The 27,603-nt window shown below is 36.1% G+C and overlaps 1 protein-coding gene across 2 annotated transcripts in view; it reads left to right on the forward strand.

The window, feature by feature from the left end:
* Positions 1–610: 610 nt before the first annotated feature.
* The window catches only part of CR1 (complement C3b/C4b receptor 1 (Knops blood group)), a 102,700-nt gene continuing 75,707 nt past the window's right edge, over positions 611–27,603 (forward strand). For both annotated transcript variants that reach the window (XM_077157654.1, XM_077157655.1), the window contains exons 1-4: positions 611–1,075; positions 11,848–12,027; positions 12,643–12,742; positions 27,321–27,406. In XM_077157654.1, coding sequence (XP_077013769.1) covers positions 886–1,075; positions 11,848–12,027; positions 12,643–12,742; positions 27,321–27,406 — 556 coding nt within the window. In that variant the 5' untranslated portion in view covers positions 611–885. The remainder of the gene's footprint in view (positions 1,076–11,847; positions 12,028–12,642; positions 12,743–27,320; positions 27,407–27,603) is intronic.

The following is a 27,603-nucleotide window of genomic DNA, read 5'->3' on the forward strand; positions in this document are numbered from 1 at the left end:
AGTATCTATCATTGTATTTACTTGCTTATTGCCCAACTGCCCCCATAGACTATAAGCTCCACAAGGACAGAGGCTACATTGCATTGTTTGTTTGCTTTTGCCACTGAGTACCCAGGCTTCACAGTGACCTGAGACACAGCAAACACTGCATAAATGCTCCGAATAAAAAGAGTGAGTGATTCATGCCATTTAAAAAGGGTCCTTGCTTTGGGCTGGGCAATGTGCTGAGATTTTTATTTACATACCTTATTGCATTTGCGCCTCACAAGTAATTAATTTAACCATCCCTCTCCCACCCCTTCTCCCATCCCTTTAATAAATGAAGCTTAGAAGAAATAAACACTGCCAAAGCAGGAATTCCAATCAAGTCTTTCTTTGCAAAAAGCCCTTACTCACTCCTTTTCCTACTTTCATACACCACTTGGGCTATGGTTGATAAGTCAATAAACCCCACATTTTTTTTTTTAACAAGGTTTGGTACATCTCAATTTTACAATAAACACATCGCTTCTTCATATTTCTTGCATACTGTACGCCGCGCCAGCAATTGTGGCTTCATCAAAGAGCAGGCAATTATCAGCTGACCAACCCACACGGATTCTTGAAAATGAGAAATGTCACTCAAGAATGGAGGGAAGCTCAGCTGCGACAACCCACCCCCTTTCAGCTGGAGCAGCCTGTCCATCTACACGGAATACAGCCAGGAGTTCAAGCATAGCCCTTGCACTTGGGTCTCTAGGGTGGTCTCTGGGAACAAGACTCAGGAAGAACAATGCAAATGAGGAGTAAACAAGACTTTGCCCACTAAGAGGAAGCTGTGGTCAAAAGCCTTTTTGTCCCGGAACTTCACCGCCCTCTCCAGATCCTAGGCTAGGAGCAGGGCGAATGTTCCCTCTTCTACCTGCTGCGTTTGCTTCGCGGTTTCAGTCCGCCTTCCAGATGTTATGGTGGAGGATGTGGGCTTCTTCTCCGAGGAACCCGGAGCGCCTCCCGCCGCCAGCCGGCTCGCTCTCCTTCTGCCCCGGGGGACCGCTCCTCGTAGCCGTGGTGCTGCTCGCGCCGCCCCGGGCATGGGGTAAGAACGCCGCGGGCTCGGGGAGGTGGCGGGGGCGCGGGCGCGGCGTGCTGGGCGCCCGGGTGCTAAGGTATTGCTTTCCATTGGCGATGCGTCACCAGAAGACGGGGTAAGAGTTGAGTCCCCCAGTCTCGCAGGTGGTTATGTTACACCCAGCGCAGAGGGGGGCGCAGATGCTGAGCCAGTGTTGCACGAAATTCTTTGTCTTAGCCTACTTTGTATATTAACCGCCCCGTTCGACTGTAGCAAGATGTGGCGCGGACCACGGTGAAAGAGAGGGGTTTGAAAATTAGACAAACCTGGGTTCTAATGTGAGGAGAGTTGCTACACCTGTACTGATATCGCTACTTCATGGAGTTGCCACTTGAATGGCATAAAACGAGTCAAGTGTCTAACAGTGGCTGTCACTTTATCAATTTCTGTCCCCGTCACCACTACCTTCTTTTGCTCACGAGGATGTTTGGGCCAGACCCCAAATTATCATCTGAAAACTGCTCTGCCTGGGGCTGTACTGCTCGGGCACCCCAAACCCAGCCTCAGCAGCAACAACGTGCGTTTTTTGAGCGTCTGGTTTAAGACAGATCCCATGCCAGGCGCTGGAGTTAAAAACCCTGTGGAGCTCCAGAATTCTTGGCGTAGCTGTAGTTGCAGGTACCAGAGATTTTAGAAATGTGTTTACTTCAAAATAAAGCCTGTTATGGGAATTTTGAGGCCACATCCTCCTTTCCTTCCTCTTAACGTCAAAGACAACTAGGTTCTCATCTTCAATGAGAACTCTTCTTATTTTTGACCTCCCCAAAATTCTTCCTGGTTGCTTGAACTTACTGGAAGCCCAGTCAGTTGAAATGACAATCTTGATTATTCTTGCCCCGTCTTTTCTGACAACCCCGTTTCCTCTGGTCTGTGGTTAGAAAGTTTGTATTCATTATTGGATTGTACTCTCTCTCCTAAGAGAGTAAGGAAAAGGAAAACAAAGTTTCCACAGTTGTTACTAACATTCTATCTCCTTAGACATCAGAAACTAACCTGTCAGGTGGAGAGAGATGCAATAAAACTTTAAATCTTATTTTTCAAAAGAGAAACATGCAAGTACATTTTTAAAATCTGTTGGCAATGCTTGGAAATTTTTGTGCTTCTTATAACTGGCCCCCTTATTGGAAAATCGTTATATTCTATCCATGTTATTGAATCACCGTTATAGACCAATCACAAGCACTAATTGTAATAAGTATTTACTGCAGTTATCACAATAACATTCAAATGTGAAACAGCCTAAATGAAGCTTTCCAAAATTTTACTTACCAAAGTAATTTAAATAAAGAAAATGTTAAGGAATGTATACAGTGTGCACAGCATTTTGTAGTTTAAGTCAGTATGAGAGAGAGCTATGTCTTCAGGATGTATGCACAGGGAAGAAGTAGGGTGTACCGATTTTATGAAGTCACCTTAATTAGATCAGGATCCTGTTTCCAGCCTCTACCACTTACTAGTTGGACACAACGAGTCGATTATTATCCCTACCTTCAGTGCCTACATGTATGAAATAAAGATAATTGTCATCATGACATCTGAAAAGGTTATTGTGAAAAACAGGTGAGGTAATGCAAGTGACAGTGTTTCACAACCTGGAAAAACCCATGTGAGAAGTTAAACAGGAATGAGCCTAAAGGATGACATAAAAGGGAGAAATCTCAGTTCTAGTGATCAAGAATGGCTGAGCAGGAGCATGGCTTTAGCAGCACTTAAACAATGAATCCAAAAGAGAGTTGTACCAGATGATTCGCCAGAATATTTATTCGTATATATAATGTAGTACACTAAGCATTATTAGTATGTATTTAATTTCACGTGGAATCTGGCGCCCTCACCTGGGTGTCATGTCAGGATTTTGTCACTGTGTAATCCCTGCTATGCTGCTTGAAGGTTGCAAGGCAGAAAAAAAGGGGAGTTCCAATTTGTGTTCTGTGCATTGTGATATAAGCTCAGATAAGTAGATGTAAGGTTTATATTACGTTATATATATATTTATATCTTTTAAGATTGAATAGGTAACATAAAAAATTTCCTGCAAGTTCTTTATCAGAGACATTTAATCCAAAGTTGACAAAAACGAAAACCTAGAAAGTATCAAGCAGACTAGTTGATATACAGCTTTACAATCATTATTGTTAACAGAAGAACTCACTCTGACTGTATTTTGTCCCTTGAGTTTGTAGGTAATGATATTAAGGCATCATGATAAAGAAGACATTTACATTTAAAATGCTTTTTTCATTGGCATCACATTTCTTTACATTTATATTCTCATATATAATGTATTACTGTATGTATGTAATTTATGAAAATATATTTTTGACAGTCCACGCCTTTTTTTTTTTTTTTTTTGCATGGGCAGGCACCAGGAATCAAACCTGGGTCTCTGGAATGGCAGGCAAGAACTTTGCCTGCTGAGCCCCAGTGGCAGCCCCATGCTCTTCTAAAAACTTTATAAAGATGCTTATGCAGAACATTTGCAGTTTCGTTCATTAAAGAGTAAAATATGCAGAATGGGGAACAGATTTTTCTCTGGGATGAAAGTCTATGTTTACACTAAGACAGGGAAATTATAATGAGCAAGTTGAACTTACAGCACAGAATAAATTACCTGCCTTGAATGGAAGATTGGAATCATGAGTATCTGAAAGTTGGACTATGCCATTCAAGACAAAAATCACAAGATACCACTACACCCACTAGAATGGCTGAAACTGAAAATACCCTACCAAGGGCTGGCAATTAGAATTCTCACACATTGTTCATAGACAGATAAAATGATACAACCACTTTGGAAAACAGATCGGCAGTTTGTTAAAAAAAGTCAAATATGTGCCTATTGTATGACACAGCTATTTCACTCTTAGGTGTCTATCCAAGAAAAGAATGAAGTAATTTATTTGCTTCATTTTTTTGTACACAAAGACTTGTACATGAATTTTCATAGCAGCTTTATTTGTGAGAGCCAACAACTGGAAACTATTCAAATGTCCTCCAACAGGTAAATGGATAAAAAAAACAAGGTCTATACAAACAGTTATTAGTCAGCAAAAAATAAAAGAAACCATTTTTCTATATGCAACAACCTGTATGAATCTCAGAATAAGTATGCTGTGTGAGAGCCAGAACCCAAAAAAAATACTGCCCAAATAATTGCATGTATATGAAATTCTAGAAAGTCAAATCAATTTGTAGTAATACAATGCCCAGGCCAAAGAATAGGGCAGAAAGATGGATGGATTACAAAAGGATGTAAGAAACCATAGAGAGGAGTGATGGAAATCTTTTTATCTTGACAGATATAAGGCTGTGTAATATTGGAGAACAACAAATAAGCAGTGTGAGCTTCCTCAGACCCTCATCTTCTGCTTAAGTAGGAAGTAAAGAAAAGGACCTCTTAAGTTAACCACGTTAAAAAAAAAAGGTATTTAGCACACATCCAGGCCTGAAGACTAGCTGGGCTCATCTTCTTCAAGCACTCTCCTATGTTCAGTAGTCCTGTGGGACCCATGGCAGAGCTCTTCTGTCTTCAGTTACAGAGAAGTCCAGGCTGACTCTCAGACACTCATTCAGGAGAGCCCTGAGGTCGCTCATCACAGAGGTCTCCCAGGGCTTTACCAACAAAATAGACTCATTCCAAACTAGCTCTGCATTCTGGAGCAAAAACATATATATATATACTCCTGTAAGCAAAGTGGTCATGCTTATTTTTGCAGGATATTCTAATCTAACTGTTGGCATTCTCCTTTTTCTATGGATAAAAAGTATAATTACAATTTATCAAGTGCCTCTTGTGTACTACCAAGTGCTTTGTCTGTACTCCTTTTTACCGTCACAGCAAGCCAGCTAGGTAAATGTTATCGTACTCTTTATGGAAGATGAAACCGAAGCTCCGAGAGACTTAAGCAGCTTGTCTGAGATCTCACAGTTGGTGATAAGCCAGATCACTCTGAATCCAAAGTTTTTAACACTATATGCATTATGTATTGCCGCTATAACAAATTACCACAAAGGTATTGGCTTAAACCAACAGAAATTTATTCTCTTACAGTTCTAGAGGCTAGAGGTCTAGAATGGATCTGCATTTGTTGCCCTTTCCAGCTCCCAGAGGCTGTCTTTTGGCTCCTTTTCTCCATCTTCAAAGTCAACAATGTGTCATCTTCAAATATATTTCTCACCATCTCTCTGCTCTGTCACCCCCGTGCCTTTTGTTTTTGTTATCTTTCTGCCTCCCCTGGAGTTTTGTGATTACATTGGGCCCTCTCAGATAATCTGGGATAATCTCCCCATCTCAAGATCCACAGTTTAATCACATCTGCAAAGCCCTTTTGTCATATAGGGTAACTCACAGGTTCCAGGGAGTGGGACATGGATATCGTTTGCGGGGAGTGGATTATTCAGCCTAACACACATTTCTACATTTTCAAAATGTTCCTAAGTGTGGTGAGGAGTCCATTACCATCAGGGCCCACCTTGGTAGCACAGCCCCACAGCACAACAAACAGATTGCAGTGTGTCCATTAAATATGACTAGTGGGGGCTAAAATATATGTAGGGTTTAAATGAGAGTAAAAAAAGACAGGAGGGAAATAAATGGAAATAGCATGTTCTGTGATTCTTGCACCATAGAAGAAATTACAATATGCTAATTATATGTTAATATGCTAAGGATGAAAGTTATCTTAAAAGAAAGAGTAAAATGTTGTATATCTAGTGATCTAATGCAAGAAAATAGAAGACTAAAACAATAAATATAATTGATCATTAACAAGAAGACCAAGTACAAAGAGTAAAGGACATAGAAAAGGTAAGAGAAAAAAACACAACTAGTTAAATGTAGGTTTAATCCCCAAAACAGACAACTCCAATGTAAAGACAAAGGTGATCATGCTGCCCCATTTCCCTAATTGAGGGTCAAGTTCTCAGTGAACTCTTGGGGACACTGTGGGATATTTGTAGGATTTTAAAAATGTTCTTCAATGAAAACACAGCAATATACCATGTCTTCAAAACAGTATACAAACTACTCACTCAGAGTAGCTAATGGTTTGAACATTAGATTGCATTTTATACTTCTTGATGATGTCAAGCTGGGTTTTCACCAGATGCCGTGATTTAAAAAAAAAAAACTGCCACATGAAAACTAATGTATGATCTGAAAGGAGGTGGCAGCTTCCAGTTTGATCCCAAGTTGTGCAGTGCCCAGCAGGCTTACATTCCGTCAATAAGTCATTGTGGTGATCATCCGACTTGTTAAGTTGTTTGAACCTAATTATTCAATAAATAGTGTTGTTAGGTATTTCTTTTAGTCTTGGGATGCTGTGAAATAATTACTAAGAATCAAAGGGTGCTGGTGATGTCATTAGCATGGAAACATAAACATCTCTTGAAAAAGCCTCCCCAGAGATTTACTGAATCAAAGGTTAAGTCACTTGCTTTGAACTCTGGAGGATGGTCGAGACTGGAGAATGACTCCCCAAATGCTGAGTTGAAGAAATAGGAAAACCTCATTTAGGAGAAGTCCATCCTGGTCCACCAGTCAGTTCCCAATTCTTCTCCCCTCCACTCACAACAAGGCCCAGGGTCCCTCTCACCGTGGACAGAGACTGGAAACTGAATCACAGTATCAAGTTAGAACTCCACATATATCCAGGCACTGGGGCTTAAGTCTGCAGAGACCCAGGGCAGAGCGTGAGCCCCTGAGGAGCACTGCAGACAAACAGGCACACAGGGAGAAAGCAAAGAAGAGAGAGAGAGAGAGAGATCACCATAGAAAGACTGATACAAATGGTTATGACCAATCTACTTTCAGTCAGCTGGACACCTTAGGTGGAACAGACTTTTCTGAAGGACCTGCCTTTCTGGATCGACCCCATCTTGCTCCTGGGGGCAGGATCCCCTAACAGGGAAGATATAGGAGGCAGGAGAGGCTCATAGGATAAAAAGGGAGGCGGGGAGAGGCTGTAAAACTGAATAGCTCTAAGAGAGGACAGGTCCCAGAACTAAAAAATGCAATGAAAATAGGTCACTGAGTGAAAGAGAGAATGTAAACAAATTATAGGTGCTGGGAAAAAAAGTCTCCACAAAAACAACAGGACAGATCAAGGTTCCCAGAGAAGGAATAGAGAAAAGGAAACTCTCTTGGAGGTAAAACGATTTGCACAGAGGTGCAATCTTAAAAATTTCGCAGTCTGTAAAGGGCAGGAATCAGATGAAGAAGAACTGAGCAAATCCGAACAGTTAAACATGGGCTATTCTGAACGCCTAGAATAAGTCAGACCAAATGTCAAAGAAGATCCTCAATACAGAGCCAATTGACAATAAAACCCTAGACAGGAGGGAGAAATGGACCTTCAGAGTTAACCCACCAAGAGAATCAGACGCCTAGACATCAGCAAAAAAATCACAAGTCATCCTAAGAAACAGGAAGATATGGCTCAGTCAAGGGGACAAATGAAAACTTCAAAAGAGACTGAGAAGTTAGGCAAATAATCAAAATGGCCAAACAAACCTCCTAAATCAAGGAGAAGGACAATTTGTATAAAGAGATGACGGATATTAAGAAAACAGTATGTGAACATAAAAAAGAATTGAACGTATAAAAAAATAACAGAAATTAAAATTGTGGCGATAAAAGTCACAATAATAGAGATTAAAAATTCACTAGAGTAAAAAAAAATTCGCTAGAGGCATATAGCAGCAGATTTGAACCTCAGAAGAAAGAATCAGTGAGCTAGAAGACAGTACAGTCAAAACTGTGCCATTGAAAAAGCAGGTAGAGAAAAGAACAGGAAAATTGAGCAGTGTCTCAGGGATTTCAGTGACATCACAAGGCACACAAACATATGCGATGATGTTGTGAGCCATTGATTGTACACCATATATGGAATGTATGTGTCTGAAGATTTCTCAATAAAAATATTAAAAATAAAAAGGAATTAAGTCCTGATGCATGCAATAACATAGATGAATCTTGAGACATTTGGTGAGTGACGTAAGCCAGGCAAAAAGCACAAATATTGTTTGATCTCACTGATATGGACTAATTACAACAAGCAAACTCATAGAGATAGAATCTAGAATATAGGCTACCAAGAGACAGTTTGGGGGTACAGAATGGGAAGCTGATTTCTACTTATGTTGCTTATTTCTATTTATGTTGATTGTAAAGGTTTGGAAATGAATGGTGATGATGTTAGCACATTAGCATGACTGTAATTAACAATGCTAAACTATGTATATGAATGGGGTTGAAAGGGGAAGTTTTGGGTTGTATATGTTGCTAGGATGAAAGTTAGAAAATAAAACAAGGCACTGTATAACAGTGATCCCTGTTGTGGAGAGTGGACTGGGGTTAATAAAGTATGAGAATGTTCTTTCATGAATTATAATAAATGTATGACACTGTTACAGAGTGGCATATAAGAAAAAAAATGCACGTAGTGTAAACTATGGACTATAGTTATTCTTTCATTAGTTGTAACAAAGATATCACACTAATGCAAAGTATCAACAATAGAGGGATATATGGGATCATTGTATTTTTTGCATGACTTTTCTGTAAACCTATAATTTTTCTAATAAAAATAAATATTATTAAAAACCTTATGCTAAGTGATAAAAAGCAGACACAGAGTAAATAAATAAATAAATAATCTAAGGATTCTGTGACCTGAATAAGTCTGGGAACCTCTATCTTACTAAATTAAAAATTAAAACTATATGGTGCATTCCAATAGAGTCAAGAGGCCTGGAGATTACTCTTATGCAAGCTTCAAGTAGATCTTGCTACCTATCATACCCTGCCAACCCCCAACCAGGACCACTCCAGCCAATCCTAAAGAACATCCAGGGTGATTTATAAGATTCCACAAGGGTTCCAGGCACTAGAGTTAACTTGCCAGAAACCTACAACCTCCAGATGGGTCCCGGGACCAGATAAGTCCTGAAATCTAGCCCAGCCTCTCCAGAACATCAGATAGTCCCATCTTCCTACCCCATATTAGTGACAGACCCTTCCAATACGAAAAATTTAGAATTGCCATAGCCCAAACAACCCCAAAGAGAGGTATGGAAAGATCAAAGGTGATGGTGGAATTATACATAAAAGATAGGACTTAACAAATGAATACAAATGCTGAATCATTCAATTGATATCTCTTTTAGTCTCCAGTATTTTAGAGCAGCTAGAAGTAAAAACCTAAAATTGTGAACTTGTAACTCATGTAAAAGTCTGAAATACGTTCTACAACAAATTGTGCTGCTGTGCTTAGAAATTTATAGCTTTTTTATATATATATGTTATTGTTCACAAAAAAAAGAAAAAAGTCAACTGTAATGATAAAAAAAGTATCTAAGCCCTCTAGCCTCCTATATTCTGGAGCAGCTAGAAGGAGTAATAGGAGAGGATCATATGGTAGCCCTTGACAAACTCTGGGATCTGTCCTGTAACCACTTTTTGAAGAATACTTTGAAAACTGTTGCTTTTTTATTTCCTTGCTTCGTGTATATGTTATGCTATACAATAAAAAAAAGTTTAAGAAAAAAAGGAGACACTTATGTTTGGGGTTGTGAAAAAGTTTTTTAATGAATGGTGGTGATGGTAGCCCCATATTGTGAATGGGATTAACACTACTGAATTGTATAATTGAAAATGGTTGAAATAGGAAGTGTTGTGTTGTACATAATGTCAACCACAATAAAGATTAAAAAGAAAAAATTAATAATAATAATATTAAAAACTATATGGTGCAGGCAAAAAGGAAAGCATGTGTGTGTATATATATATGTGTATATATATATACACGCACTGAAACAGAATGGATGTATATAAAATTCTGGAAAGGATATCATGTAAAATCTAACCAAAAGAAAGCTATTTTGGCAAATATTGCACTATAACAGTCTTTGTCTTAAAATTTTCATTATGTGTTTACATTTGATATAATTATTGACATATTGGGGATTAAATCTACTATCTTACTATTTGTTTTTTATCTGCTGTACAAATAAAGTAGACAAAGTAGAATTTAAGGCAAGATTCATTACTAGAGATAGAGAGATATATTTTAAAATGATAAAAGGATCAATCTACCCTAAAATAAATAAATTTAAGTTTGTATGAGCCTAATAACAAAACCTCGAAATAAAAAGGCAAGATATTTACAGAATTAGAAGAAGAAATAAGAAAATGTTTAATCAAATAGTATATTTTAGCACAACTCTTTCAGTATCTAGCAGAATAAACAGACTCCCCCAAATTAGTAAGTATCTAGATGATTAGAACAAATGTGATTAACAAACCACCCTTCACTGGCATAGACAGAATACTGCACTCAACAACTGTAGTACATACATTTTTTATAAGTACATACAATATAGTTACATGGTTGACCATATGCTGTTCCATAAAATAAGCTTCACCCAAAGTAAAAGAAGAAAAAAAAAATTAAAAATTAAAAAAAAAGCCTCACCCAATTTCAAAAGTTTAAGATCTTATAGAATATATTCATAAGCACAGTAAAATTAATCTAGAAACACATAATAAATATACAACTAAAAAATTCACAAGTTTTTGTAATTTATGCAAAATACTTCTAAATAACCGTGAGACAATGGAGAAATCATTATGGCAATTATAAATTATTTTAAAATGAAACAAATGAAAATATGACATCAAAATTTGTGGAATGCAGCTAAATTTATGCTTAAAATAAATTAATGAGCTTTATTTTATACAATACAAAAAGTTGAAAAAAAAAATAACATACAAATGTGAATGATGAGTCTGAGTTTTCCACTGAGACATCTTTGAAGTATGAATGCCACTCTGGGTAATCATTTCAAGTAATAATAATTAAAAAAAAACAGCAAAGTAAACTCGGGAATATAAAGATAAAGATAATAGCAAAATCAATAAAGCTAAAATATGGTTCCTTAAAGACTAATAAAATTGATGACCTCTGACCTCAATCCACCCTCCATAATTTAAATAAGTTAGTGGGAAATGTAGGTAGAATAAACAAAACAGAAAATTTTTCTAAACCAAAGTAAAATGATATTTTCCCAACAAATATTTTTTCTTAATTACACATTACTGGACTCTAAAGGGTATATTTATTCCTTTCACTTAAACTTACTAGGATTTAAGAGGAAGTAACTGAGTCTAGTATTTAATTCCATAAATGCATCAGAAAATAGGTACTTCCAGCAAGGGAAGTGCAGCTTTAGTTGTTGGGTCTTTGTTTTGCCCTTGTGCTGAAATGATTGACTTGGCAACACACTTATAACAGAGGCCACTGCTATCAAGGGCCCGAGAGGCAGCTTGTAAAGTCTTCTCACATAAGCCTGTTAGGTCTGGATGGAACCCTAAGAGTGAAGATGGGTGGTGAAGTGCATGAGTGTATCCTGATATCCTGGAGAGCAGTAAATAAGGATGGGATGGGTGAACCTGAGCACAGTCATCTCCTCATTGACTGAACTTTGAAACTATGAAGTGAAGTTTCCCCTTCAGTGAAAGACCAGATATTGCTTAATAGTCTTCAAAGAAGCAAGAACATTTTTATGAGTAGATGCTGATATAAAGCTGATTTATAAACTAGCTACACTCCTTTTGCCATTATTAAAGTGTCCTTTCCCTTCTTTGGTCTTATCCGTAATCACATCTATGAAGTATTTTGGAAAGAAAGAGGAAGTGGGGAAGCACTTAACTCTGGTGGTGCTGTGGTTTTGGTTTTCAGGTCAATGCAAGGCCCCATCAGAATTTTCATTTGCCAAGCCTACCAGTGTGACCGGTGAGTCTGAGTTTCCCATTGGGACATCTCTGAAGTATGAATGCCGCCCTGGGTACATCAGTAGGTCGTTCTCTATCATCTGCCTAAAAAGCTCTATCTGGTCAAGTGCCGAAAACTTCTGCAAACGTGAGTACTTCTAAAGTCGGAGGTTCTCTGTGTCAGTCACACATCTGTAGGATCTGATTCAAATTGTTGAAATTTTGGAACTAAAAAGACTTAAAAATTTGCCAAGGTGTAGAATCCATGTAAAAGTTATTCTTGCAGATCCTATAGTCTTACTGCTTTGAGTTCTTGACATCTTGATTACAAGTTCACAAAGCAGGATTCACCATTCGCTAGAAGGCTTCAGTGACCAAAGTTGAGTAATAAATGACTCAGGACAAAAAAAAAAAAAAAAGTACATTTGAATAATGTGGTAGGGAGAAATTCCAAGGTTTAGAGAACTTTGAGTTACACTTGTTGAATTACAGATTTTAGCACTTCAGAAATAAATGAAATTTTCCTTTTCCCAGGAAACATAAAGTGAGGATGGGACAGATCTTGAGGGGAGGTCTTTTGGGATGTGGGAATAGGTAGCTAATCCTGCGGCAGTCTAGTGAGCTTCCTCAAGGTGGCACGTTCTGCAGAGTCATGAGAACTAGAGTTGCATTCTGTAAGCCATTGTTAGATTGGTATTTTATTCAGCAACAGGAGTTCAGAGTATTATACACACAGTCCCAATATTCTGCTTCTTTCCCGTAGGTAAATCATGTGGAACTCCTGCAGAACCCACAAATGGCATGGTACATGTAAACACAGGCGTCCAGTTTGGATCAACTGTTAATTATGTTTGTAATGAAGGGTGAGTTGGAAGTTGCGTTGTTTAGGATCTCAATTCTAGAGTCATAATACCAATTTCTAAGCCATAGTCTTAGAAAGAAGAGCTAGACTACCTACTCATTAAAAAATAGCAGTAACATTTCTAGTAGAGATGGTGGCTTGAATTCAGACATTTAACTCCCCTTGAAAGACTAACCAAATTTTTAAAAATAGAAAAAACATTTTTCCATACTGAAAACTAGGAAATAAGGGGCCATGCCAAATTAATACATCTAAACCAAGTGAGGTATTCACTAGATGGGAAGGAGCAGCTCTCCAAAGAAGCAAAATGATACAAAACACAAGTAGACCCATGCAAATAAATATCCAAATGTCGAAGCAATGAGATCTGGAGATGGTGGTTGGGAGAGAATTGAGAAACATGTTGTTGTTTGGGGTCATGGAGCAGATGTGGTGAGCAGGCACGTCTTAATTGCCACGGCACCTCTCCTGAGTGTAATGGGCAAAGTGCAAGCATCACAGGAATTTTGCTGTGGGGCTTATTCCTGGTTTATTTTGGAGGGAGACAACCAATCTAGGAAAGAAGTACGTATATAAGAAGCACTTTATAGCTTTACTTTTGCTATATTTTTATTAAGTATTGCTTACTTGCAGTACTTACAAAATAATAACCTGTAAAAAACGAAAATAACAATAAGAGGAACTCCAGTGTAACACCAGCACCTTTAAAAGCATTACTAGTACCTTTGAAACATCTTGTGCATCCCTCCTAATTTCTATTCCCTGCCTCCTCCACAAGCAACCACCCTCCTGAATTTGGTGCTTTTCGTGCCCGTGCATTTCTTTACCATTTTTTCCCACACATAGTCCTAATCCAATACTTATGGCTTTACATGTTTTGGAACTGCATATAAATGACATGGTATTATATGTACTTTCTGCAATTGCTTTTTCATTTTACTATTTTGCTTATGACATTCATCCATGTGGTTGCAGTTAATTACTTTCCAACTTATGAATGGCATTCCTTTGTATAAATGTGCTACAGTTTATTTATTTGTTCTTCTGTTGTTTGATATTTCGATTGTTTCTAGTTTGTTTTGCACTCTTGTTTTTGCTACCACAAGCATTCCTAATATAAACATGCTTATATATGTTTTCTAGTGCATGTGTGCAAATGTTTCTCTAGGACAATGGTTTTCAAACTTTATTTTACCATCACCTACAGCTAAGATACATTTTTAAGCATATGCACACATATACACTTAAACACCAAATACATACATCATATGCATACTTGTGTAACTTAGAAGTGGCACAAAAGCTTTTTCCGCTTCTATTCAACATTATACTCCATGGTTCTAATAAGGCAATTAGGCAAGTAAAGGATATAAAGGGTGTCAAGATAGGAAGAAATACAACTATGTCTATTTACAGATGACATAATCTTACATATGGAAAAGTCTAAGGAATGCACACACGCAATAAAGCTATTGGAGCTAATAAAAGAGATCAGCAAGGTTGTAGGATACAAAATCAGTATTCAAAATTGAATTGCATTTTATACACTACCAGTAAACATCCAAAAACACTTGAGAAAAAAAATCCACCTATAATAGTATCAAAAGCAATGAAATACTTAGGAATTAATTTAATCAAAGAAATTCAACACTCGTATGTTGAAAACTATAAAACATCATTAAAATAAAATTAAAGAAAACCTAAATAAATGGAAGGATATTCTGTATTCATGAACTAGAAGACGTAATATTGTTAAGATAGCAATACTCCGCAAATTGATAGACAGATTCAGTACAATCGCAATCAAAATCCAATATCCCCTTATCCTTTTGCAGAAATTGGCAAACTCATCCTAAAAGTATATGTAGAGATAAGAGGCCCAGAATAGCCAAACAATAACTTGCAAAATAATTCCCCATTTTCACAACTTTCTGCAAGACTACAATAATCAGAGTTATGTGGTACTGGCATAAGGACTGATACACAGGTTAATGGAATCAAATTGAGAATACAGAAATATACCCATACACTTATTGCCAGTTAAATATTTGGCTAGAGTGCCAAGATAATTCAATGGGGGGAAGAGCAGTCTTTTCAACAAGTGGTTCTGGCACGACTGGATAGCCATATGTAATAGATTGATGTGGGACCACTACCTGACCATATACAAATATCAACTCAAAATGGATCAAAGACCAAAATGTAAGGCTAAAACTTAAAAAAAAAAAAAAAAAACTCTTAGAAGAAAACAGGTGTAAATCTTTGTGACCTTGTATTATGCAGTGGATTCCTAGATATAGCACCAAAAGCACAGGCCACCAAAGGAAAAATAGATAAATTGGATTTTGTCAAAATTAAAAGCTTTTGCACTTCAAAGGACACTGTCAAGAAAGTGAGAAGACACTCCACAGAACAGGGAAAACTATTTGCAATTCATAGATCTGATAAGGATCTATAGTATCCAGAATACATAAAAACTCTTTTCAATAATGAAAAGACAAATAACCCACTAAAAATGTGCAAAGGATTTACATAGACATTTCTCCAAAAAGAAATATACAAATGGCAAATAGTCACATGAAAAGATGCTGCACATCATAGTAGAAAATGTAAATCAAAACCACAATGAGATACCACTTCACACCCACTAGGATGGCTATAAGCTAAAAAACAGACCAGAAAAAGTGTTCATGAGGATGTGGAGAAATTGGAGCCCTCATAGACTACTGATGAGAATGTAAAGTGGTGCAGCTACTGCAGAAAACACGTTGACAGTTCCTCAAAAAGTCAACCACAGAATTGCCGTATGACCAAGCAATTTCACCCTAAGTATGTACCCAAGAAAACTGAAAACATATGTCCATTGCAAAAAACATATATACAAATTCTATAACAGCATTATTCATAATAGCCAAGAAAGTAGAAATAACCTAATATCTATCAACCAATGAATGGATAATCATAACGTGGTATATTCATATAATGGAATATTATTTGATCATAAAAGAAGAAATGAAGTATTGATACATGCTACAACATGGATAAGCCTCGAAAACATCATGCTAAGACAGACACAAAAAGTATTGTGTGATTTCATTCGTATAAATGCCAAGGCAAATTTATAGAGGCAAAAAGTACATGATTTCCAGGGGTTGAGATAGGAGGGAATGGGGAGTAACTGTAATGGGTCTGGGTTCCTTTTGGAGATGATGAAATATTCAGCAATTAGATGATGATGGTTGCAAAAACTTGATGTAAATACCAAAACCTTTGAATTATTCACTTTAAAAGGGTGAATTTTATGGTCTGTGAATTATAACTCAACTAAAATATGTTTAACATGTCACAAAGTACTTATCCTTACTACACAAAGCACTCTCATATTTTCCATTCTATTATATTCCATTTTGTAATAATCAAAATAAAACAATGTGGTTCTATTATTGGCTTTAAGTCTATATCAAGTAGACTTTAAGCTAAAAAGCATTAATAGAAATAAAAAACAACCGTGAATAATGATAAAAGTTTTAATACTCTAAAAAGATACACAAGTATTAAATATGTGTGTACCTAATCATATAGCCTCAAACATACAAAACGAAAGTGGACAAAAATGAAAGAAGAAATTGGCAAGACTGTAATCATATGTTCCTGTATTATTTGCTAAAATGCACATGTAAAAACACCTGAATCTGTATTTTCTTTTTGGGAAAAGTTTTAAATAAATGATATGAATATTTGATGATTATAAAATGGTTAACTTTTTCTCTTTCTTTATAAACCAAGTTTTATATTATTCTAGGAATTTTCCACATAAGTTTTCAGAATTAGTGCATAAAATTATTTTTCTGTCTCTACAGTTAAGACCCTTTTTCTTTGTTACTATTATACTTTGTGTCTTGCCTTTTTTTCTTAATCCATTTCATCAGAAATTTGTCAATTGTAGAAGTCACTTTAAAAAACATCTTGGGCTTAGTTTATCTTCTCTATTCTATGTTTATTTTCTGCTGTATTCATTTCTGCTCTTTACTGTTTTCTTCCATCTGCTTTTTCTGGGCTCTAGTTCCCCTTACTCATTAACTTTTAGCTTTCATACTTCTTTAATAAAAGCAATTAAGGTTATGAATTATCCTCTAAATTTCTATTAAATTCATCCCATAAAACTTGAACCACCATATTTTTATTACTATTGTTCTAATTTTTTTCCCAATTTCTTGGTGATTTTTTAAAATTTTATTCTAAATAGTATTGTAAATTTTCAGATAGATGAAGTTTTTCCCATCTTTTCTTATTATTGAATTTTGAACTAATTATCTTGTGGTTAGAGAATGTGTTCTCTATGATGCCAATTATTTGAAACGTCCTTTATGATATAGTACGGGACTAGTTTTCATAAATGTGTGCTTGAAATTATTATACATTCAGCACTTGAGTGAAATCACACTCAAACTAAAACTGACTTGGAGTATCAACTCTTATAGAAACAATGTTGTCAACTTCTCCTTTCATTTTTGTCCACTTTCGTTTTGTATGTTTGAGGCTATATGATTAGGTACATACATGTTTGATACTTGTGTATCTTTTTAGAGTATTAAAACTTTTATCATTATGCAGGGTTTTTCTTTTTCTCTATTAATGCTTTTTAGCTTAAAGTCTACTCGATATAGACTTAAAGCCAATAGTATAACCACATTGCTTTGTTTTGATTATTATTTGCATACTGTAACTTTTTCCATCTTTTTACTTTTTACCTTGCTGTATCATTATGCTTGAGATGAGTCTCTTAAAAAACAGCTTGTAGTTGGATTTTTTAATCCAGTCTGACAATGTTTTCCTTATAACTAGAATTTAATCTATTTAGTTTTAATGCAATTACTAATACTTTAAAATAAATCATACCATCTTATTTTGTACTTTATATTTGTACTGTTTTTATTTTTATTTGTACTGTTTTTCACATTCTCTATACTTCTTTTGTGTTGATTATGTTTTATATTCTGATTACACTTTTCCTCTACTAGTTTGGAAATTATAGCCTCTATTTCTATTCATTTAGAGCTTACCCTGGAAATCTGAACTTGTACACTTTAAAAATTCAAATTTAATCACAGCATTTACCTCCCTCTATACATAAGGATCTAAGAAAACATTATAAATCTGAATTTGTAAATATATTCAAAAGTACACTGGATCTAAGAAACAATATTAATTTATGCATTTATATATTTGTGTTGTATATGTTTATATAGAGTTATATGGGGGCAATGGAGGTGTTATTATATAGAGAGTAATTAGAGAACATAACTCTAGGGAATAAAGTTTGGAGACCTGTACAGTATGAGGGACTGAGCCAGGAGACTCTCTGGAGGAAGAGAACAGAAGCGCAAAAGTCTAGTTGGAGGAATATTCTTAGTTCAGAAGGTTCAGTAAAGAGACCAGTGCATCAACAGAAGAGTGAGTGAAGAGAAGAAAATGATAGGAAAAGTGATCCGAAGGGTAGCCAGTGCCAGGTCATGGAAGGCTATGCAGACCACAACAAGGACTTCAAAATTTATTCTGTTTTAAGCAAGAGAGCAATGTGATCTGATTTACATTTTTACCGAATTGCTTTAGCTGTCATATGAAAGATCAGTTGTTAAAGGGCAAATGAAACAAGGCAAAAGGCCTTGTTTTGTCCAGGTAAGAGATGGCCCTGACCAAAGCTAAGCAGTGGTTCTCAACTTGGGATGATACAGCCCCTAGAGAACATTGGGCAATCTTTGGAGATACTTTTGCTTGTCACAACTGGAAGATGCTACTGGCATCTAGGATAGAGGCCAGGCATGCTGCAAAGCATCCTACAATGCACAGGATATCTTCCCCACAACAAAAAACTATCCAGTCCAAAATGTTAATAGTGCTGAGATTGGGAAACCCTGGGCTAGTGTGAGAGTGGTGAAAACTGACTGCATTCAAGATATATTTTAATGGTGGAGATGCCAGGATTTGTGGAAGGACCAGATGTTGAGTCTGGAAAAAAAAAAGAGTCAGGATGATTCCAAGATTTTTGGTTTGAACTGAACACAGGATAGAAGGAAATATCATGAATGGAGTAGAAATATTTTCCCCTAACATTCAACACTAATTCACATTGTTTCTGCCCTAAAATATTCTATACTCATCCAAGTTTTCTCTTATGAAGCCCTTTAGATCTAAACACAAAAGTATAATAAATTGGAAAGCATCTTACTATTCAACAATAGGGAATTATTTATGTAAATTACGATCCATTTGTGTGGTGGAATTATTATTCTGCCAATAAAAATTTTTAAATTGTTCATAATATATTTTTTTGGTTTATTAGATTTCTATAAATAATGTATCACTTCACCACCTGATTCCTGGACCAACTGAGGAATCAGATGGGTAGAACACAAAATATATGTCTTTATTGCCAAGAGAGATGACTGGAGAACATGACTTTAAGTCAAGGCTAAATGATCTAGTCTAAAAATCCCATAATAAAAGTAATTGCCTATTCTCAAGCACAGCTGGACAACTGCAAGAAACAAATGGAAATTATAGACCTGAAAAATAGAACATACAAAATTAAAAAGTCACTGGATTGGCTATGTGATGATATTGTGCATTACTGATTACATATGTAGAATGGAATGATCATAAGTTAAGAATGTTTGTGTCTGTTTGTTGTTATTTTTTTTAATTAAAAAAATTAATTTAAAAAAATACACAGAAAAAAAAAAGTCACTGGATTGAGCAGGCCACTGTGGCTCAGCAGGCAGAGTTCTCACCTGCATGCCAGAGACCCGGGTTCAATTCCCGGTGCCTGCCCATGTAAAAAGTTTTTTAAAATTAAAAAAAAAAGTCACTGGATTGGCTCAAGAGTAGAGTGGAGATGACAGAAGATAGAATCAGTGAACTTAAGGACATAATAAAATCTATCCATTCTTTCAGCAATGAAGAGAAATAAAGACATTCTCAGATAAAATAAACTAATAGAATCTGTTGTTAGTACACATATCCTTAAAAAAACAGTTAAAGGATACTCTGTAAACAGAAAGGAAACAGTAACAGAAGAAGGCTTGGAACTTCACTTAGGAAATAAAAAATAGATAGAATGGGCTAATGTTTTAGATTATCTTTCTCCTCCTGACTTTCTTAAGTCATATTTTATGGTTGTGGAAGAAATTGTAACAAACATCAGTTTTGTGGTGCTAAGTGTATTTTGAGGAAATAGTTGAAACAATTTTATTTTTTTTATTTATTTTTATTTTTTACATGGGCAGGCAATGGGAATCGAACCCGGGTCCTCTGGCATAGCAGGCAAGCGTTCTTGCCACTGAGCCACGTGGCCCACCCAACAATTTTATTTTTAAAGCAGGGAAATAAAGGAGCCTAAATGGAGGTAAGATTTCAATACCTCACTCAAAATGGTACAGCACTGATACCAGTAGGCTGTGATAAATTATTTATGTGTATGGAAATATCTAGAGCAACCACTAGCAAAAATTATATAAAGCTTAAATGGTTTAAACAAAACAAGAGGAAATCTCATTCAAATAACCCACAGGAAAACAAGAAAAGAGAAGCAAAAGAATGAGAAACAAAGGAAACCAACAAAAAACAAGTAATAAAACAGTAGAATTAAGCCCTAACAAATGATTACTTTATATGTAATGGTCTAAATACACCAATTAAAAAACAGAAATTGGAAGAATAGACTTTTAAAAAATGACCTAATGATATGCTGTCTACAAGAAACTTATTTCAAACACGGCAGCATAAATACGTTCACCAAAAGTAAAAGGATAGGGAAAAAATGTTAATACTAAAAATTAACATAAAAAAACAGGTAGGATGATATGAATATCAGGCAAAGTAGACTTCAGAGCAAAGAAAATTACTAGGTACAATGAAAGATATTCTATAATGACAAAAATACCAACCTAACAAGAAGATAAGTTCACTGTATCTTCTTGGTGGACTGATAAGATAAAATTTGTATGCACCAAACAGCAGAGCTTCAAAATACATGACACAAAGTCTGATAAAGCTGAAAGGAGAAGTAGTTAAATCCACAGTTATAGTTGGGAAATTCAGTATCTCACTCTCAGCAATTGCTAGAACCTCTAGACAGCAAATTGGCAGATAGAGAAGAACTGAGCATCACCATCAACCCTTGTAGTTGACATTTATAGAACATCTACACCACAGCAGTAGAATTCACATTCTTCTCAAGTGTGTATGGAACATTCACCAAGATCCACCATATCCTAGGTCATAAAACAAACCTGGAAAATTTAAACAAATTGAAATCATAAAGTGTGTGTTCTCCAATTATATTGAAATCAAATTAGAAATCAATAACATGAAGAAAATAGGAAAAGTTTTGAACAGGTGGAAGTTAAATAATACACTTCTAAATATTCATTGATCAGAGAGGAAATCTTAAAAATTCATAGAAGTGAATGAAAATAAAGAATACAACATATCAAAATATATGCGTTGCAGTTAAAGCATGCTGAAAAGAAAATTTATAGTACTGCATGTTTACATAACAAAAGAAGAAAGTTCTCAAATCAATAATCTATGTTCTACCTTAAGTGGGCTATAAAATAAAAGAAAAGAGGGGAAAAAAAGAAAATAGAAGGTAAGAAATAATAAAGATGAGAGCAGAGTTCAATGACACTGAAAATGAGAAAACTATACCAAAAAACAATAAAACCAAAATCTGTTTCTTTGGAAAAAAGAGTCAATAAAATTGATAAACATCTGGCAGGACTGACAAACATAAACAGAGAGAAAGCACAAATCACCAATATCAGGAATGAAACAAAGGGAGCACTACAGGTCCTGTAGCTAGCAAAAGTGAATAGACAGCATTATATGTCACAACCCTGCAACCCACACCCATACTCACAGGCACCATCGTGGTGTCCCCAACCTGTGCCTATACCTGTGCTGCAACGCATCACTGTACTGTTGTGTTCCACCTCATGCCCCGCATCCTGCTCCACATCCGTCCTGCAAATACAGATCAGGAAAGAGGCAAGGATGCCCTCTGTCACCACTGTTATTAAGCATTGTACTAGAAGTTCTAGCTAGAGCACTCAGGCAGGAAAAAGAACTAAAAGGCATCCAAATTGGAAAGAAAGAGGTAAAATTTTCATTACTTGCAGATGATATGATACTGTACTTGGAAAATCCTGAGAAATCTACCCCAAAGTTACTTGAGCTAATAGACAAATTCAGCCAGGTGGCAGGATATAAAATTAATATGCAAAAATCAGTAACATTTCCATACACAAGCAATGATATGAGGAGTAAATTAAGGAAAAAATTCCATTCAAAATAGTAACTAAAAGAAACAAGCACCTAGGAATGAACTTAACTAGGGAAATAGTTAAGGACTTATACACAGAAGACTACATAACATTGCTAAAAGAAATCAAAGATCTAAATAGACGGAAGGGCCTTCCCTACTCATGGATAAGTAGGTTAAATATGGTTAAGATATCAGTTCTAACCAAATTCAATGCGGTACCAATCAAAATTCCAACAGCCTACTTTGAAGACTTGGACAAGCTAGTTACCAAATTCATCTGGAAGGGAAAGAGACTCTGAATAGCTATAAGCATCCTAAAAAGAAGAATGACGTGGGAGGATTAACACTTCCCGATTTTAAAACTTATGAAGCCACAATAGTTAAAACAGCATGGTGCTGGCACAAAGACAGAAGTATTGACCAAGGGAATTGAATTGAGAATGCAGAAATAGACCACCAAATTTATGATCAACTGATTTTTGACAAGGCCCCCAAACCACAGAATTTGGAGAAAATAGTCTTTTCAGTAAATGGGCATGGAAAAACTGGATATCAATAGCCAAAAGAATGAAAGAGAACCCTTACCTCAAACCCTATACAAAAATTAACTCAAAATGGATCAAACACCTAAATATAAGAATTAGTACCATAAATCTTCTAGAAGAAAATGTAGTATCTCCTTAGTAATAGGAGATGCTTCCTAAACTTTCCACCCAAAGCACAAGCAACAAAAGAAAAATAGATATATGGGAACTCCTCAAAATCAAATGCTTTTGCCCCTCAAAAGACTTTGTCAAAAGGTGAAGAGGCAGCCAACTCAAAGGGAGAAAATATTGGGAAATCACACATCAGAAAAAGGTTTGATATCCTTAATACATAAAGAAATCATAAAACTCAACAGTAAAAGAACAAACAGACTGTGCAACAGGACTAGATACAAAAACTCAGAAATGGGCAGCACAATACTACCTAATTGTAATGTAATTATGTTAAAACACTGAATGAAGCTGCATCTGAGTTATAGCTTTTTTTGTTTGTTTGTTTGTTTTTTATATATATTTTTTGTATTTTGTATTTTTATTTTTTCTCTATATTATCATTTTATTTCTTTTTCTGTTGTCTTGCTATTTCTTTTTCTAAATCGATGCAAATGTACTAAGAAATGATGATCATACATCTATGTGATGATATTAAGAATTACTGATTGCATATGTAGAATGGAATGATTTCTAAATGTTTTTTAGTTAATTTTTTTTAATTAATAAAAAAAAAACTGCACCAAAAGAACAAACAACCCAATTTTAAATGGGCTAAAGATGTGAATAGGCATTTTTCTGAAGAGCAAATACAGATGGCTCAAAAGCACTTGAAGAGACAATCATTTTCATTAGGTATAAGGGAAATGCAAATCAAGACTACAATGAGATACCACCTCACACCTCTAAGAATGGCTGCTATTAAATAAACAGGAAACTACAAATGTTGGAAAGGATATGGAGGAATTGGGACACTTATGCACTTTTAGTGGGACTGTATAATGGTACAGCCCCTGTGGAAGACAGTTTGGCAGTTCCTTAGAAAAGTAAATATCGAGTTGCCCTATGACCCGGCAATAGTACTACATGATATATACCCAGAAGTACTGAAAGCAGTGACACAAACATTTGCACACCAATGTTCATAGCAGCGTTATTCACAAGAGCCAAAAGATCCAAACAATCCAAGTGCCCATCAATACTCAAGTGGATTAACAAAATGTGATATATACATATGACGGAATACTATGCAGCAGTAAGAGTAAATGGTCCTGAAGCACCTGACAAGTTGGATGAGCATTGAGGACATAATGTGAGTGAAATAAGCAAGATACAAAAGGATAGATACTGTATGATTCCACTTTTATGACCATGGTAAAGGTGAAATTGGAGGCTCATAATATTAATACAGGGGACTTAGAGATACATAGATGCTAGAGATGGGTGAATGGTTAGCTAATGCGATTGAACTCAAATGTAAGAGAAAAGATAGAAGTGAAGGTGCTTCACTAGTGGGTCTATAAGTAATGTTACCATATTGAAGGTGAAAATGATTGAAAGGGGTTGTATAGACCCATGTATTCCACTGATTAACACTGCATGCACAAATAAGTTCTAGCATGAACTACTTCAAAGGTGTGATTCTTGTACCAAAAATGTTTAAGTTCAGGGCTTAGGTTAAAATCTGCAATTGCATGCCATAGGGTGTGTTTAACAGGAAACATTGGTAGTACCACAGCAACGCCAGGAGTGTTGGGGGTGAGGGACAGGAATTAAGGGGAGGTTTAGGTTTCCTATTTGGCGAGGGTGTGCTTATTGGTTATCTGTCTCTTGGGAACAATGAAACTATCTAAAATTGAGAGCGTTGATAGACTGTGGATTTGGGGCGTTATACATGATGACTAATGAATGCAAATGACTGAAAGATGCACTGGTGAAGACTTACATTGGCAAACAATGATGTATGCATATGATCCAGTATTGTGCTGCTACAAAAGGAACAAAGTTGTGAGGCATGCAACATTGTGAATAATGCTTTGGGGCGTTTGGTGAAACAAAATAAACCAGAAACAGGAGCAATTATTGTATGGTCTCATTTAGAAAATGCTTTTAAAATATAATGGGCCCAGATTGTAAGCTCTTGTAGCAGTCACATTTAGACTGGCATGGTAATTATTATTTCTGGGTTTTGAGAAGCTGTATTATATATGTATAACCTGGTATTCAGAGATAAGAATGAAGCAAATCAGGTAATTTAATACGAAGGGGTAAGGAAGGCATTGTCTGTATTTTAGAACATCACTTTCTCTTTGAGACCAACGGAGGAAAGGCTTATTTTGTTCAGACATAAATTTCCTGCAGCACATAGTCTAACTCAACCTATCTGGATAGCTCATATGAACAATTGAAACAGGGAGCCCAGAATAAGAATGAGGGCCTTTAATCCTATATAACTTAATGTGATTCCTGGATACATCCCAGAATATATTAAGCAGATAATTAAAAAGTACTGGCAGAGTCTCTTGAGGTATGGGAGAAATACTATGGAACTATTAAACTTTACCATTTGGGTGTCCCTAATGTTTGATAACAAATTAATAGGCCAAGCCCTTGATCTTGAGGCTTGCTCTTGTGAAGCTTATGTATGTAGCAGAGAAATAGCCTACCTATAGTTATGCCTAAGAGTTACTTCTGGAGGACCTCTTTTGTGGCTCAGATGCAGCCTTACTCTCTCTAACCAAACTCTGCAAGTGAAACCATTGCCCTCCCCCCGACATGGGGTGTGACATCCAGGGGTGAAACTCTCCCTGACAGTGTGGAAGATGACTCCCAGAGATAAGCCTGGCTCTGGCACTGTGGGATCAACAATGTCATTCTGACCAAAAGAAGGAAAAGAAGTGTAACAAATAAGTTATCAGTGGCTGATAGAGTTCAAATAGTGTCAAGAGGCTACTCTGGAGGTCACTGTTATGCAAACTTCAGTTAGACATTGCTACTTATCATAACTTGCCAAACCCTAACCAAAACCATTCCTGCCAATCCTAAAGGACACCTAGGGCAATATATAAGATTCTACAAAGGTTCCATACACTAGGATAACTTTCCAGAAACTACAACCTCCAGATGGGTACCTGCACCAGATAAGTCCTTAAAGCTAGAGGGCCCAGCCTCTCCAGAACATCAGATAGTTTCATCTCCCTACCCCATGTTATTGATAGCCTCTTCCAACATGAAAAAGTTAGAATGGCCATAGCCCAAATACTCATACAGAGTGGGATAGAAAGATCAAAAGTGATAGTAGCATTATACAGAGAAGGTAGGGTTTAACAAACGAATATGATTGCTGAATCATTAAATTGGTATTTCTTTTAGTCTCCAGTATCTTAGAACAACTAGAAGTAAGAACCTAAAATTGTGGAATTGTAACCCATACCAAACCCTGAAATCTGTTCTCCAGCTAATTGTTGTGCTGTGCTTTGAAATTTATTGCTCTTTTTGTATATGTTATTTTCCACACAAAAAAGTCAATTATAATGATAAAAATATTTATTCTTTCAGCCTCCTATATTCTGGAACAGCTAGAAGGAAAAATCTGAGATGATGGTATGGTAGCCCATGACAAACTCTGGGAGCTATCCATAGCTAATTGTTGAAGAGTGCTTTGAAAAATATTGCTTTTATCTTTCTTTGCTTTGTATATATGTTATATTATACAATAAAAAAAGTTTTTTTTAAATGAAGGCATACTTAAAATTAGGCCTAAGAGTCACCCCCAAGAGAACCTCTTTTGTTGCTAGGATGTGTCCTCTCTCTCCAGCCGACACAACAGGGAAACTCACTGCCCTCCCCCTCTCTACAAGGGACATGACTCCGAGGGGAGTGAACCTTTCCTGGCAATGTGTAACAGAAATCCTAGAATGAGCTGGGACTCAGCATTAAGGAATTGAGAAAACCTTCTAGACCAAAAGGGGGAAGAGCGAAATGAGACAAAATAAAGTGTCAATGGCTGAGAGATTCCAAACAGAGTCAAGAGGTTATCCTGGAGGTTATTCTTATGCATTAAATAGATATCACCTTGTTAGTCAAGAAATGGAGAGGCTGGAGGGAACTGCCTGAAAATGTAGAGCTGTGTTCCAGTAGCCATGTTTCTTGAGGATGATTGAATAATGATATAGCTTTCACAATGTGACTGCGTGATTGTGAAAACCTTGTGTCTGATGCTTCCTTTATCTACCTTAGCAGCAGACGAGTAAAACAAATGGAATAAAAATAAATAATAGGGGGAACAAATGTTAAAATAAATTTAGCTTGAAATGCTAGTGATCAATGAAAGGGAGGGGTAAGGGGTATGGTATGTATGAATTTTTTTCTGTTGTCCTTTTATTTCTTTTTCTGAACTGATGCAAATGTTCTAAGAAATGATCATGATGATGAATATGAAACTATGTGATGATATTATGAATTACTGATTATATATGTAGAATGGAATGATTGTAATAAAAAAAATTTTTTTAATAATAAATAAAGAAAAATGAAGGTATAAAGAAACTCAGCAAGTCCAAAGAAGGACATGACATTTGGAAAAGTAATAGTGGCTTTGCCAAGTGGAAATTGTCCTTCTGCGTTCTCCAAGGTTGTAATCTCTTGGAAGTAGCTAATTAAATGGGGAGAGTAACTGTGTATTTAGAATGTAATCTTTCCTTGTTCTTTGCCTCCAGTTACCGACTTCTTGGTCCCTCCTCTATTTCATGCATCCTCTCAGACAATACTGTCACCTGGGATAACGAAGCACCTATTTGTGAGAGTAAGTTGAAATATTACTTCCTATTACCTTTTCAACAGATCCTAAATTGCCCTTGGAATTATGAAATTCTGGATTGAATTCCTTTTGTGAATTTCTCCTTCAGATAGCTAAAGATCTGCAATGTTCTAAAAAATGTATACATAATATTCCCAGCAGCTGTTTCCTTAATTTCTTTGTTATCCCAGGATATGCCTTTC

This window comes from Tamandua tetradactyla, chromosome 4 (assembly GCF_023851605.1).
Source record: "Tamandua tetradactyla isolate mTamTet1 chromosome 4, mTamTet1.pri, whole genome shotgun sequence".
Lineage (NCBI taxonomy): Eukaryota > Metazoa > Chordata > Mammalia > Pilosa > Myrmecophagidae > Tamandua > Tamandua tetradactyla.